General features: G+C 61.9%; 2 protein-coding genes across 2 annotated transcripts; both read left to right on the top strand.

Moving 5' to 3' along the window:
• The first annotated feature begins 1416 nt into the window (after nt 1-1416).
• Nucleotides 1417-5193, top strand: UTS2R (urotensin 2 receptor). Its single transcript, XM_026484231.4, has 2 exons — nt 1417-1581; nt 3500-5193. The coding sequence occupies exon 2, from the start codon at nt 3573-3575 to the stop codon at nt 4707-4709; it is 1137 nt and encodes a 378-aa protein (XP_026340016.1). The 5' UTR covers nt 1417-1581; nt 3500-3572; the 3' UTR covers nt 4710-5193.
• Nucleotides 5194-9227: 4034 nt separating this feature from the next.
• On the top strand, nt 9228-13064 carry LOC123000282 (uncharacterized). Its single transcript, XM_057318199.1, has 7 exons — nt 9228-9293; nt 9878-9976; nt 10157-10306; nt 10532-10702; nt 12000-12166; nt 12539-12661; nt 12989-13064. Exons 1-7 carry the CDS (start codon nt 9228-9230, stop codon nt 13062-13064), a joined length of 852 nt encoding a protein of 283 aa, XP_057174182.1.
• The last annotated feature ends 9 nt before the right edge of the window (nt 13065-13073 follow it).

Genomic DNA, 13073 nt, shown 5'->3' with positions numbered 1-13073 from the left:
CTCCTGGAAGGGCAAGGAGCTGACCCATGATCATGGCGATAACTGTGCTTGGTCATTTGTACATCCCAGTCTGTGGACCTGGGGCCTTAGGGCTCCGGCCTCAGGCCTGGCTGCTCAGCCACCCTGGCAGCTGGCCAAGGACTGTGTTCTTGGAGGCTTCTCTCTGTGACCCAGACATGCCTGGGATGACGGGAGTGTTTGGACCAAAGGCAGCAGATAAGCCCAAACATGATGAGACCCATGGACGGAATCACCTGCCCATGGAGGTGAGAATAAGACCAGTTTGTGAGTCTCCTTGGCCCAGAGCTGTGGTGGGAGTGACGCAGAGGTCGTCTGTATGGAGATGGCGGGCTCGGGGTCTCCCCCTGTCAGTGAGGAGTGGGGAGCAGTGCTCAGAGGGTCCCAGACTCCCTGAGAATGATGGAGCCATCTGAAAAAGACCTGACAATAAGGATGGTTAGGATTTTTCAAAGATAAAGAAAAGAATAGCACCCATAGAAAGAACGGGAAATTATTAAACAAACCAGTCACAGCTCCAAGAGGTGGAACGGCCGGAGGGTCACAGACAAAGGACAGAATGTGGAACGTACACACGACGGAATATTAGTCAGCAGTGAAAAGGAAGGGAATTCAGACACGAGTTACACCAGGGATGAACCTGGAGGACGTTGTCCTAAGGGAAAGAAGCCAGACACTAAAGGACAAATTCTATGTGACTGCCCTCGTGTGAGGTCCTCAGAGGACTGACAGCCATAGAGACAGACAGGAGATGCAGGCATGGAGACGGGCTGGGGCAGATTTTCCGTTTGGGAAGGTAAAACACCTTTGGAAATAGTGATGGTTCACAATGTGAATGTCATTATTGCCACTGGGTCATCGCCCTTCCAGTCTCTCGACCCCCCACCTCCACTGTCCCCCTGCGGCATGTGCGCAGGTCCAGGGCTTGACTGACAACCAGAAGTCCAAGGAGCTCAGGAAACTGAGCTGAGCAGGCAGAGGGGTGATGGCAGGAAACAGACGCCTCGTCCCACCCAGCGTGAGCACCGCTCAGACTCCCACTTGGGCTGCTGGTGGCCCTCCGCAACCTGCGGCCCTAAGCCCTAACATTCCAGGGCCTGCCTTCTCCCCTCCCCCCGGGTGGTCGCCCCCAAACCCCAACTCTCTCTCCTCTTGCCCCACCCCCACCCCCGCCCCAGCCCCCGCCGCCTCTCTCCCAGCCTGGAGCCCTCCCTTCGCTGGACCCTCCCCTCTCCAACGCCACCTGCCCCGCCCCCTCATCCCTGCTGGGTGCAGCACCGCCCCTCACTTCCCTGCCACGCGCCCCGCCAAGCCAAGTCCCCTCCCTCCAGCGCCCCCCTCGGCCCTGGGTTATTAATACCCGCGCCACACATTCTCAGCTGGCGGCTGGGCAGGTGGCAGCGCCAACCCGGGTCCAGACGCGGAGCGCAGCTTTCCTGGCGGGACCTGTAGCGGGTGTCCCGCTGCCGACCCCAGGAGCCCTCGCGCCCCGCCCAGCTCTCGGGGACGTGCACAGCGACCCGAGGCTCAGGGTGGAGGTGGACCCCACCCTCGGTGAGCGAGGTGAGCAGGGCGCCAGCTCGAGCACCGCGGCCTGGGCTGGGGGCGTCGAGGGGGGGTTTGTGTGTCAGGGAGCAGGACAGGAGTGTCGAGGCAAAAGGGTGACAGGGTGTTGGGGCAACAGGGTGTCCAGGCATCGGGATGTCAGGGCGATGGGGTGTCGGGGCGCCCTTCGGCTACTCCCCTGCAGGTGCTGGGCCCACTTGGAAGCCGCAGGTGAGCAGGGTGGGGTCTGCCGCCTTCTCATCCCTCCCGGTCAGTCGTCCCTTCCTCAAGGCTTGCAGCCCTCGGGGAGCAGGGGAGAGGGGCTCCTGCCCGGAGGAGGACCCCTGGCCGGGCACCAGACCAGAGGCTGGACCAGGTCCTGTCTGCCCGCAGGGCTCTGGTCACGCAGGGTGGGATGGTCCAGACTTTATCGTTGTTACTATAGATACAGGACGTGCAGAGGGAGGAAGCCTGAAGCCATTATTATCCCTGGACACTGGGAGGTGGGGTGACAGGGGCCTTTCCTCTGCGGTTAAGTAGCCCACCTTTTTGGTCTTTTTTCCCCCTTTTTTTTCTTTCTTTTTTCCTTGTGAGGATAATCCTCATGAAGGAAGCACAGACCTTAAGTACAGGTGTCCGTGTCCCCACTCCCAAGGACTCCCCAGTAACCACTGTCACAGACCACCTTGCCTGTGCGGGAACTTCACCTAAGGGAGCCCCACAGCCGAACTCTTGTGGGACTGCCCTCACTCAACACAGTCATCCCTGGTACTGACTGCAGTCGGTAGACGGCATTGGCGTCGTTGCTTCAGGGCATTTTTAGGGAGCTGTCCGAGTTTGCTTATCCCGGACGTTTGGCTTGTTTCCAGCTCCTGGATATCAGGACTAGGCTGCTTGTCAATGTTCTCCCTCTTGTCTTTTTGTGGACAATCGCACTCGTTTCTCCTGGGGGCAGACGGAGAGAGGGACTGCTGGGGAAGAGGTCCTGTCTATTAGCGCAGGGTTGCTTTCCGAAGGCGCTGCACCATTTCAAAGTCCCTCTAGCTCCTCCGTGTGCACCCCGACACCCCGCACCTGCCCCCCAGCTCCTCCGTGCATCCCAACACCCCACACCTGCCCCCAAGCTCCTCCGTGCGTGCCCCGACACCCCGCACCTGCCCCCAGCTCCTCCGTGTGCGTCCCAACACCCGGCACCTGCATTTCTGGCTCTGGCATTGCGATGGGCATGCAGTGGTTTTGACCTTTGTCTCCCTGACGACCATGATGTTGAGCATGGCTTCCTTCTCAAGCATCTGGAAATCTCTTTTGAGAAATTCCTGTTCAGATCTCTTTTTTCTCCTCCAAGAGAGTCATTAGACTGTATGGATTTATAGTTATTTCGTATATTTTGGTTACTAGTTCTTTGTCTTCTAATAATCTTTTCCCAGTCCACAGTTTATATTTTTACTCTCTTGGTGAGGTCGCTAATTTTAATGAAGTCCGTTTGACTGGTCTTTTCTTTTACTGCAAGTGTTTCCTGTTCTTTTGTGAGAAATCTTTGCCTGCCCATGGTCATGCAGGTATTCTGTGTTTCTTCCAGAAGCTTGGCTGATTGATTGGTTTAACCTATTATATGCAGGTCCACAGTCCATCTTGAATTATTTTTGTGTGTGGACCCAGGCTCATTTCCCCCTGTGGACAGAGAGAGATTACAAACACTTCTCCTCTTCACCACACATTTTTTTTTTCTATTTGAACTTTTAAAATCAGTGGATATTACTTTTGCAATCTAAACAAGACATATTTTTTAAAAACATGCAGAAATAAGTTGGGAGAAAGAACTGCGGTAAGCCCAGCCCTCTGCAGGTCTCCCAACCTGGGGGGAACTGGGCCTTCACAGCCTCCTGGGAGCGAGAGGGGAGCCTGACTGATCTCTGATGAGCATCTTCTCCTGCAGACCCCACGGATGCCTCCGCCGCGTCCCAGGGAGCAGCAGGGCCCAGCGCCAAGCCGCGCGTGAGGCAGCAGAGATGGCGCTGAGCCCCGCGCCAGAGGGCAGTGTCCCCGCCCTGGCTCCGCCGGGCAGCCCTGGGCCCGAGCCGTCCGGTGCCCCCAATGCGTCCGTCAACGGCTCATGGGCCGGCCCACCGGAGCCCGGCTCCCTGGACGACCTGGCGGCCACCGGCGCCATCGGGGCAGTGCTGTCGGCCATGGGCGCGGTGGGTGTGGCGGGCAACGTGTACGTGCTGGTGGTCACGTGCCGCTTCCCGCGCGCCTGCGCCTCCATGTCCGTCTACGTCATCAACCTGGCGCTGGCCGACCTGCTCTACCTGCTCAGCGTCCCCTTCATCGTGGCCACCTACGTCACCAAGGAGTGGCACTTCGGCGCCACGGGCTGCCGCGTCCTCTTCAGCCTGGACCTCCTGACCATGCACGCCAGCGCCTTCACCCTGACCGTCATGAGCAGCGAGCGCTGCGCCGCGGTGCTGCGGCCGCTGGACACGGCGCAGCGCTCCCAGGGCCGCCGCAAGGTCCTGGCTCTGGGCACGTGGCTGCTGGCGCTGCTGCTGGCGCTGCCCATGACGCTGGCCGTCCGGCTGGTCCACAGGGGCCACAAGAGCCTCTGCCTGCCCGTCTGGGGCCAGCGCGCCCACCGCGCCTACCTGACGCTGCTCTTCGGGACGAGCATCGTGGGCCCCGGCGTGGTCATCGGGCTGCTGTACGCGCGCCTGGCCCGGGCCTACTGGCTGTCGCAGCGGGCCTCCTTCCCGCAGGCGCGGCGGCTGCCCAACCCCAGGGTGCTCCACCTCATCCTGGGCATCGTGCTGCTCTTCTGGGCCTGCTTCCTGCCCTTCTGGCTGTGGCAGCTCCTCGCCCAGTACCGGGGGGCTCAGCCGCTCACGCCCCGCGCCGCGCGCGTCGTCAACTACCTGACCACTTGCCTCACCTACGGCAACAGCTGCGTCGACCCCTTCCTCTACACGCTGCTCACCCGGAGCTACCGAGAGCGCCGCCAGCGCTCGCGTCGCGCCCGGAGAGCCGGCCACTTCCCGCCGTGCCGCGTCCGTTTGCAGCGTGGCTCCGGCCGCCCGCTGTCCTCCAGTGGCCAGCAGGCCACCGAGACTGCCCCGGCAACCCGGGAGGCCTCCAGAGTGGTCTGCACCTGAGTGTCCTGCGGCCCCACATGAACCCTGGGGTCGAGGGCGGGAGGTGGCCTGAGTGCTGCAGGGAAGGGCCCCAGAATGCAGGCTGCCCCCCCCCCCCCGAGCCCCTCCTAGGCCCCCACCGCCCCCGTGACTTAGTCTTCTTCCAGAAAGCTCCCTGTTCGCCCTTCTGCATGGCTCAGTTCAGCCTCATCAGCCCAGCCACCTTCCTCGTGATGCCCAGAAGGCTCCACACCCAGACCACCTAGGAGGGTCTGTGGGAGGCTCAGGCCCAGAACCAGCCTCTGAAGATCACAGCAAGTCGAGTCTCCACCACCCACAGCAGTGGACGTGGGTGCCGGCCAGTGCCTGCCGTGAGCCGTGACGGCACTCTCCTCTCCTAGCTGCAGTGTGGTCCCTATGGCACCAGCCCCGTCCCTGTCCCTGCCTGTGTTCCCGACCCTTCTACACAGTGTCAGCATTGGAACAATAAACCCTGAGCGCTGCACGCCTGTCCTGCCTCGGCGTGGGGATGGCATGTTGAGGGTGGGAAGACCTCTCAGGATGCGGCCCACAGCGCGAGGAGCCTGTCCGCCTGGCTGGGGAAGATGCGTGTCTTCCCTCGAGCTTTGCTGGTGGCTGGTCCAGCTGTCCTGACATGGCGGGCAGGTGCCACCCAGCCCGAGCCAGGCCCTGAGATCCTGCGGCAAGGGAGCAAAGGACCGGCCTCAGCTTGCTGAGGGAGGAGAGGGCAACTGGGTTGATAGTATCGCAGGCCAGGAACGGGGCGGGGGGGGGGTTTCAGATCACACCCCTTCTCAGCCTGGGGATTTACCTCATGCCTCCTGGGGACACTGAGGCCACCAGGCTCTGCCCACAGAGAGCCCATGGGGAAGGGTTTTAGACCTCTCCCCACCCCCAGCAGCCTGTACGCCCTGCACTGTGGCCCGGCTCCCACCCCGCAGGCCGATCTCTGTGCCATCCGGGCCCCGGGCCCCTTCAAGGTCCTGCCAGGATTCTGACGTGAGGGCAGGCAGAGAACTGCTCCCCCTGCCGCAGCCCCTAATGGTGGGGTCTGCGCCCCACTTAAGACCCCAAATGCTTTCAGAAGAGAATGGCCCGAAGTTTGCACCTTGACCGAGCCCCCAGGTCTCTGCTTCCCAAGTCCTGATTTTAGGGTGTGCCAAGAAGCCCCAGCCTTGGAGACCAGACACCCCCCAAAGCGTCCCCAATGGTTTTGCACCATTTCTTAGAGTGATGCTGAGGAAGTTACATTTTGAAATTTTTTAAAAAATTTTTATCATTTTTAAGTAGGCTCCATGCCCAGCGTGGAACCCAATGCAGAACTTGAACCCATGATCTTGAAACCAAGACCTGAGCTGAGATCATGAGCCAGACGCCCAGCCAACTGAGCCACCCAGGCGCCCCAGGACGTTACATTTTTACCCCAAGCCCATCTGGGCAGATGCAAAGCTTGTCTGCACAGGTCCAGGACCTCCGTCTTTTTTTTCCAAAGGGACTCCTGTCTGTGTGTCTGTCTGTCTCTCCCATCACTTAGGGCCAAGCCTGTGCTGCCAGCCTCACGGCATAGATCCTTGAGCACCGGTCGCCTGGGTCGGCTGCCCCAGGACACTCTGTTCCATCCAGGCCTCCAAACCCTGGGACACTGGGACCTCAGATGGCCCAGCCTCGACTGAGACACGGCAGGGTCAGCAGGGCAGGCTCCCAAGGTGGCGGAATCTGGGAGGGAGGGACGACCTGGCAAGGGCCAAGGCTTCAGGGGCAGAAAGGGAGAGCCCAAGGCTGCCGGCTTCACAGGCCTCACACCCACGGGCTTAGGTCTGGTCAGAAATGAAATCAAGGTCCTGCCTGCAGCAGCCCCCTCACTGCCTCCCCGAGAGACCCCACCCACAGTGTCCATCCGTCATCCCTCCCTGGTGACAACTCTCTTCAGTCCCCAGTCTCAGCGTGGCCTCCCTTGGCTGACCCCCCACCCCTGTCCCTTGTCCCCCCACTCCTGCCCCCACCTCCCGCCTGGCTGACCCCCCATCCAGTGTGCTTCAGAGTTCAGAATGTTAGGCAGGTGCTCACACACGGACACACTCAACTCACACACTTGTGCCCGTTCTGTGCCTGTGCACTCAGCCCCACACTGCCACGTGGAGACCCCACAGGCTCGCTGTGGCTTCGCTGGCCTCCCTGGGCCCACTGCCCACAGCCCTGTCCAGTGGGTCAGGTCATTTATGGAGCCCTCCTCCGGCACAAGACAGCCTGTCAGGCACAGTGCCCAGCTTTCTGGCCTCGCCAGGCCGCTCTGCCTGCTCAGAGGCCAGGCTGGCTCCTGCAAGGGGCCCCCCTGCCTGCAGGGCACCCAGGACTCAGGCTGCTGAGGGTTCCAGGTGGTGCGAGCCGGGCAGGAGCCGGTAGAGGGCCCCGGGGTGAGGGGTCGCCAGGGCCTCAGCATGCGGCGGCTAGAACCAAGCTCTGACCGTCAGGGCTGTCCTTGTTCGGTTTCAGCACACTTACCCTGAGGCACACTTACCCACCGTAACATTCACCCCCTTGAAGTGCAACTACTAATTTTCAGTCCGTTTACAGAGTTGGGCGAGCGTCGTCCAGCCCAACGTCAGCACATGGGTCAGGGAGGCCAAACCAATAGGACATAACGTATAAAGGATTTCTTTAAGGAACTGACTCACGCAGTGAGGGGCCTGGCAAGGGGGACGCCCATGGGACGGGCCGACGGGCTGGACACTCAGGCAGGAGTTGAAGCTGCAGCCTTGGGGTGGAATCCCTTCTGCTCTGGGAAAGCTCTGTTTTTTGCTCTTCAGGCTTTCAGTGGGACGGGTGAGGCCCACCCCCACGTGATGGAGAACAGTCTTCTTTGCTAGAAGTCAGCCGACTGTCGATGTCCATCCACACTGTACTGGGGGTCAGCACCCCGTTCCTTCTTAGAGCTGAGTCCCCCTCGTGGGATCACCCGGCGTTGTGTATCTGTCCCTCAGTTATCACCGTGACAACCAGGGAGACCCTCCACGGGTGCCAGGCCCAGTGTCCTGTTCAGGAGGCGGGGTCTGGGTGACCGTCGGAGGGGCCCAGCGGCCTTGGGTGATGGGCCTTGAGCTGCCGCCACTTCTTCCCGTGCCGGCGTGGAGCTGCTCTGCACACGCGTGTGCACGTCTCTGTGCAAACATGTTTGCATGCTCTTGGGGAGGTTCCTATGGAATTTCCGGACTGCACTCCACAGTGGCTTCACGTCCTATGCCCCCTGCAGCAGGGCATGAGGCCCCCGGCCCCCCCGGCCTCCTACCATTGTCCTCCCTCTGGGCTTGCACCGCTTTTGTAATAAGAGACCAGCTGCTCCGGGTAGACTTGGATTCGTAACTGGCAGCTTTGTGACCTTGACGTGTCGCAGAGGCAAGCGTCTGCACAGGCCTTACTCAGACCAGCGGAGCTTGCTGTCAGGACAGTGCTGCTCAGGGGCTCACGGAGAGGTGGGTGACCGAGGCTGGACCACTCCCTTCCCAAGCCATGGCACCTCAGCCCCCGAGCAAAGGGAGTCCGGGCTTCCCCACCTGGTCACAGCCACCGGGGGGGGGGGGGGCGGCCAGCAGGGCCCCTCAGGAGACAGGGACGGCGTCATGGCCACCATCACCGCAGATCGTCTTGGCTCTGTGGACCATCTGAACCCCTTTTGGCCAGTTCTGTTTCCTAGAAGACGTTGACCAGGACCCCTCATCCCCCGTCCTTGGGAAGACAATGACTAGGTCCCCCATCCCCTGACCCAAGGAAGGCTCTGACCGGGCATGTCCATGAGCCTAGCTGGCCTCAGATCAGGCTGGGAGGCTGGAGGGCGGTTCCAACAGTTCCCAGCTCCCAGGGAGGGAGGGAGGGAGGCTCAGCACCCAAGGGCCTTCTCAGTGAACCCCCTCATGTCACCTGGAGCTTAAGGTCACAGGGCTTTGCTGGACAGCTCTCTCGACTCAGGCTGATGGGGGCTCACAGCCTCCGCAGGCTCTGGGGTCCGTCTGCTGGCTCCTCGGCCAGCTTCTGGGGACACAGGGGACTGTGCCCTTTGGGGGGGTGGTGATTGTCAGCTGAAACATGATGTTTTCCCCTCTTGCAGGGAAGTTTAATTTAGAGAGAAGGGTTCTGGTCATGGGAGTCTCCTGGGTGAGCAGGGGCTTGGGCAGGGGCTCCGGGTGGGTCGCGAGGCTTCCGCTGCGGCAGGAGGGGCAGAACCAGGGAGGGGCATAGCTCATCTCCCCACCATGGGCCCTTGAGCCAAAGAGACAGAGAGACTCACAGGGAGGGAGGGCACAGGCCGTCTGCCAGAGGGAGTGGAGTGCAGCCAGCAGGGCCTGAGGGCTGGGTGCTGAGGGGTGGACATGTGGTGCCTAGGGGTGCGGGGTTCTGTCCCTGGAGCCAAGGGTTAACGAGCTGTCCTTGGGCTGCAGACTTGGCCACAGTCAACACAGCTTTTCTACAGATGTTTCTGCTCTTCCTGGGTGTGAAGGAGCTTCTGGTCATGCTTCAGGCTGCATGTGTCAGGGTCCCAGTGGCCCCAGAAATCTCCAGACTCATCCGGGGACCAAAGCCCCGGAGAAGGTGAGGCATGGATGTTGGGGACCCAGGCACCAAATCACCGTGACAACCAGCAGGTACGAGTGGTCCTGTGTCTGCTTCCACCTGGAATTCATTGTATTTTGGGTGCATTCGGAGACGGATTTCTTTTCATAGAAGGCTCCTGGAATCGCTCTGCGAGGCACCGACTGCTCTCGATTGAACGTATCATGAATTCCGACTTTGGTCTGCAGGGCTGGCTTGGAGCTGGGTTACGGTGAGGGCTTGGGGCTGGGGCAGGAGAGGCCTTTGCAGGTGGGGGCACATGTCCCTCTGGAAGACCCCGGGCAGCAGAGCCACTGGGACAAGGACTGGCTGGGCTGGGGTGCCCTGCCGCACCAGAAGAGGGGCCCAATGCCAGGCCTCAGGGCACTTTCCCTGCCCTGTCTCATTCGCCCGTATTCCCCGTCCCCCAGCGCCCACCCCCACCCCAGCCAGTGTCCCGGGCAGGCTGTGGGGCCCCCACCCCGTGGAGGGCACCCAGTGGGGAGTGAATGAACGAGTGAGTGAGAGGATGAACTGGGTTCTTGACCCGCTGCCCCTCCTATTTCATTTGTCCTCTGTTCCAGGAGCTGGTGGAGGGGCTGCTGGAAGGTGGGAAGGAGCCAGAAGCTGGGAGGTTTCAGAGCCAAGCAGCTGTTTCGCTTCCCCAGAGGCTCCGGAGCCAGGTGGGGATGATGGGTTTACCAGGGACAGGCACACTCTCGCCCCTCGGGCTCCAGGCGGCTCGGGCTTGGCGGGGACGGGTTTTTGATGACCACCGCGGCGGGGCCACAGGGCCCGACGGGGTTTTTTCAGGCACCCCCAGCCCCCCCGAGGGCGGCCTGCAGCTGTCCCACCCTCTGCAGGGAGCGTGGCCGGTGCGCAGACCCACGGAGTCCGGGTCACCGGGCCGCACGCCCAGAGGAGCTGCGCTGTGGACGGTATTTATCAACCAGAAACCCACGCTTCAAAGTTCCCCAGACTCCTTGTCTTTCCAGGAACGCATTCTTTGGGAAGTGAGTCGTACCCAAACCAGCAGCCATCACTGTTTCCCTGCCCAGGGAGCTCTCTGCTTGTGGAGACCGTGCTCCCCAGATGGACCTCCGCAGGGGTGGGGGTCAGCGCTTGTCTGGGTGGCCACACAGTGCTTGTGGGGTGATGCGTGTGGCCCTGTCTGGGAGGGCATCCCGAGCGGTTTCGAGAGGCCTGAACCCACCTGTCCTACATCTGTGCACACCCAGCTGACAGGTGCTCCCGATCTGCGTCCCCTGAAGGGCCAGCCTCGGGGGACAGGACGCTGGGGCTCCTTTGTCCCCTGGAGAAATCACCCAGAGCTCATCCCCAGCGGCCAGGCCACCTTCCCTCAACCACTCCCCAGGCATGAGAAAGGAGAAGAGCTCGGCCAGCAGAAGGTGGGTGCCCCCATCCCCATGTAAGGGGAGGCAGGGGTGGCCAGAGTCCAGTCTAGGCCCCCAAACACCCACAAACCGCCAAACCCAGAGCCCCAGTGCCAGGGCGGACTTTTCCATTGGAATTCCAGATGGATGATGCTTGAGCAGGAAGTGGGGCTGCCAACACCAACAGCCAGGAGCTCCAGACTTGCTTTTTCCAGGCTGGCCGAGGGCCCACCCCCACGTGGGGGGCGAGGGACCAGTTCTCCCCCAGGAGAACCCCATCCTGAGCTGCCCGGGGCAGGCCCACAGGCTGGACAGCTCTGACCTGCCCTCTTCTCCCCCTGGCGGTGGAGGCGAGGTCTGGATGCCGAGTGGGGTCAAAGCGGGAAAGCAGCCTCAGGCGGTCCGTGGCCTGGGGAGCTCTTGCCCAGCGGTCAAGCCCCCTCCCTGCCCTGTTTCCATGTGTGTATTCCCATGGGGGCCTGCGGAGACAGTACTTCCATTTCTGCCCTCTGCCTAACAAACCCACCCCTGCCTCCTTCCTGTTCTGCCCCCTCCCTACCCACGCCCATGGCCACTGGGCAGAGCGGCAGTGGACAGTGTGTGCCCCACTGCATGCCAGGTTGGGCAGCACGGCGCTGGCAGCCAGGAGCCTTCAAGACCGCCAGGAGGTGGCCCTGGGGTGGGTGATTTTAGGGGTGGGGGAGGCACTGATGAATGGTGTGAACAGGTGTGCCCACCTGTGTTGGGCCGGGAGGGAGGCTGGGGCACCAGCTGGGGTCTCAGGTGCGACCTGATCCAGGCTGGGAGGTCTGGGCTCCCCTCTGAGAGGATATGTGCCCCAAGACCCTGAACACAGTGTGTCTGAGGTGAGACCCACGCACCCTGGACACGAGGCCTCAGCCGGGGCTCTGAAGGGCGGGGGTGCAGACTGCCAACCCCAGCCCTGCCCTGGCCTCAGACGGGCACAGGAGAGGGTCCACTGCACAGCCAGCACCTCACTGCCATGTCCCCCCACCCCAAAAGCCCTGCTAGCCCCTGGCAGTGCCCACCGGCAAGGCGGATCTCGGTGGTGTGGGGTGGTTTGGGAGGGTCTGTTCTGGGTCCTGGGGACCTGGGAAGGGGAGTGGCCCACCTTTTCCTGGGGACAAATCCTCGGTCCAGTAACCCACCCTGGGCGTGTGGAGACCCCGGATGGCGCCCACCCTCCTGTAGCTTCCCCTCTCTTCCCTCCTCCTTACCGCTCAAAGGAATTCCCCAGGAACGGGGCCCCTCCTGGCTGCCCCACCCCCTCAGATCTGTCCTCTTCATCAAGGGAGACCAGAGAGCTCAAGCCGAGCTGTGTGACTGCAGAGAGATCATGAGCCCTCCCTTGTGTGTCCACGGGGATGGGGATGGCAGCTGGGACGCCCACAGCGCGGCCTTCTCAGGAGGAGGGATTGCCCGCATCCCGGCTCCGCTGGGATCTACCCGGCCTCAAAGGTGCTGAGACGAAGGGACGTCAAGGCGGGGCCACAGATCTGTGGGGGGACAGGGCTCAGGCATCCGTCTGGCCGCCGGGTGCAAACCCTCCCCTGCCACTCCGAGGGGCTCCGCATGCCGCCGGCGGGCAGGTTCAGGCCTCCGAGGGCGAAGTGGGGAACGGAGGGGCAGGCAGGAGGCTGGGATGGTAAACAAGGGCCCGCAGAGCCCTTCCTGGGGGGGAGCGGGGGCCCTTCGAGGTGGATTCAGGGCTGGCAGTCTACGCTTGCTTGTCCTGGGGTTCAAGATCAAGTGAAGAACTGGTATTTACGGTGTCAGTCAGCCCAAAAGGGACTGGACGTGCCACGGCGACGCTCCCCTCTTCCCCCTCAGCCGCCCGGGGCCTGGGGGCCTGAGGTTAACAGACCGCAGCCCACTGGTGCTCCCCTGCTTGGCTTCCATCTGCTATTGCTACTTGTCTGTCCTACTGCCTGGTCCTTGCCGCTGTGTCCCCAGGTTAGACACACGGTCTGCCCCCCCCCCGGGCCCCCACACCCTAACCCTTCCCACACAGAGCACTGCCAGGGCGCGTGTGGGGCGCCCGCGTGCGGTGTGACCGGCTTGGCTTGGGGAGGGTGTTGTGTCAGGCGGGACTCACATCACTGGTGTCTTAGTCCTCGGCCCGCACCTGTCTCCCAGAGCTGCCCACGCACTGGACCTTCTCTACAGGCCATGGCCTTGTCCATATTCCAAAGTCGGTCTTCAATGGGCCGGGGTGGTTTCTGAATCTGGATGAGGCCCAGGTGAATGACTATCTATTCACAAACAGGAATTTCCACCCAGGGCCCAGGGATCCCTTCTTGAGGCAGGAGGCTATGTCGGCTCACTGCCAATTTCTGGGCCCGACGTCGACAGCTGAATCAAACAC

This window comes from Ursus arctos, unplaced genomic scaffold (assembly GCF_023065955.2).
Source record: "Ursus arctos isolate Adak ecotype North America unplaced genomic scaffold, UrsArc2.0 scaffold_24, whole genome shotgun sequence".
Lineage (NCBI taxonomy): Eukaryota > Metazoa > Chordata > Mammalia > Carnivora > Ursidae > Ursus > Ursus arctos.
Note: the sequence above shows the minus strand (reverse complement) of the source record. Positions and strands in the feature narration are given on the sequence as shown.

What these genes read in the sequence shown, in the direction of transcription:
- UTS2R (XM_026484231.4), top strand. Translation starts at nt 3,573, where the DNA reads ATGGCGCTGAGCCCCGCGCCAGAGGGCAGTGTCCCCGCCCTGGCTCCG.
- LOC123000282 (XM_057318199.1), top strand. Translation starts at nt 9,228, where the DNA reads ATGTGTCAGGGTCCCAGTGGCCCCAGAAATCTCCAGACTCATCCGGGG. An exon ending in GGATCTACCCGGCCTCAAAG is followed by an intron (nt 12,167 to 12,538) that starts GTGCTGAGACGA and finishes CTTCCCCCTCAG; the next exon opens with CCGCCCGGGGCCTGGGGGCC. An exon ending in CCTTGCCGCTGTGTCCCCAG is followed by an intron (nt 12,662 to 12,988) that starts GTTAGACACACG and finishes ATTTCCACCCAG; the next exon opens with GGCCCAGGGATCCCTTCTTG.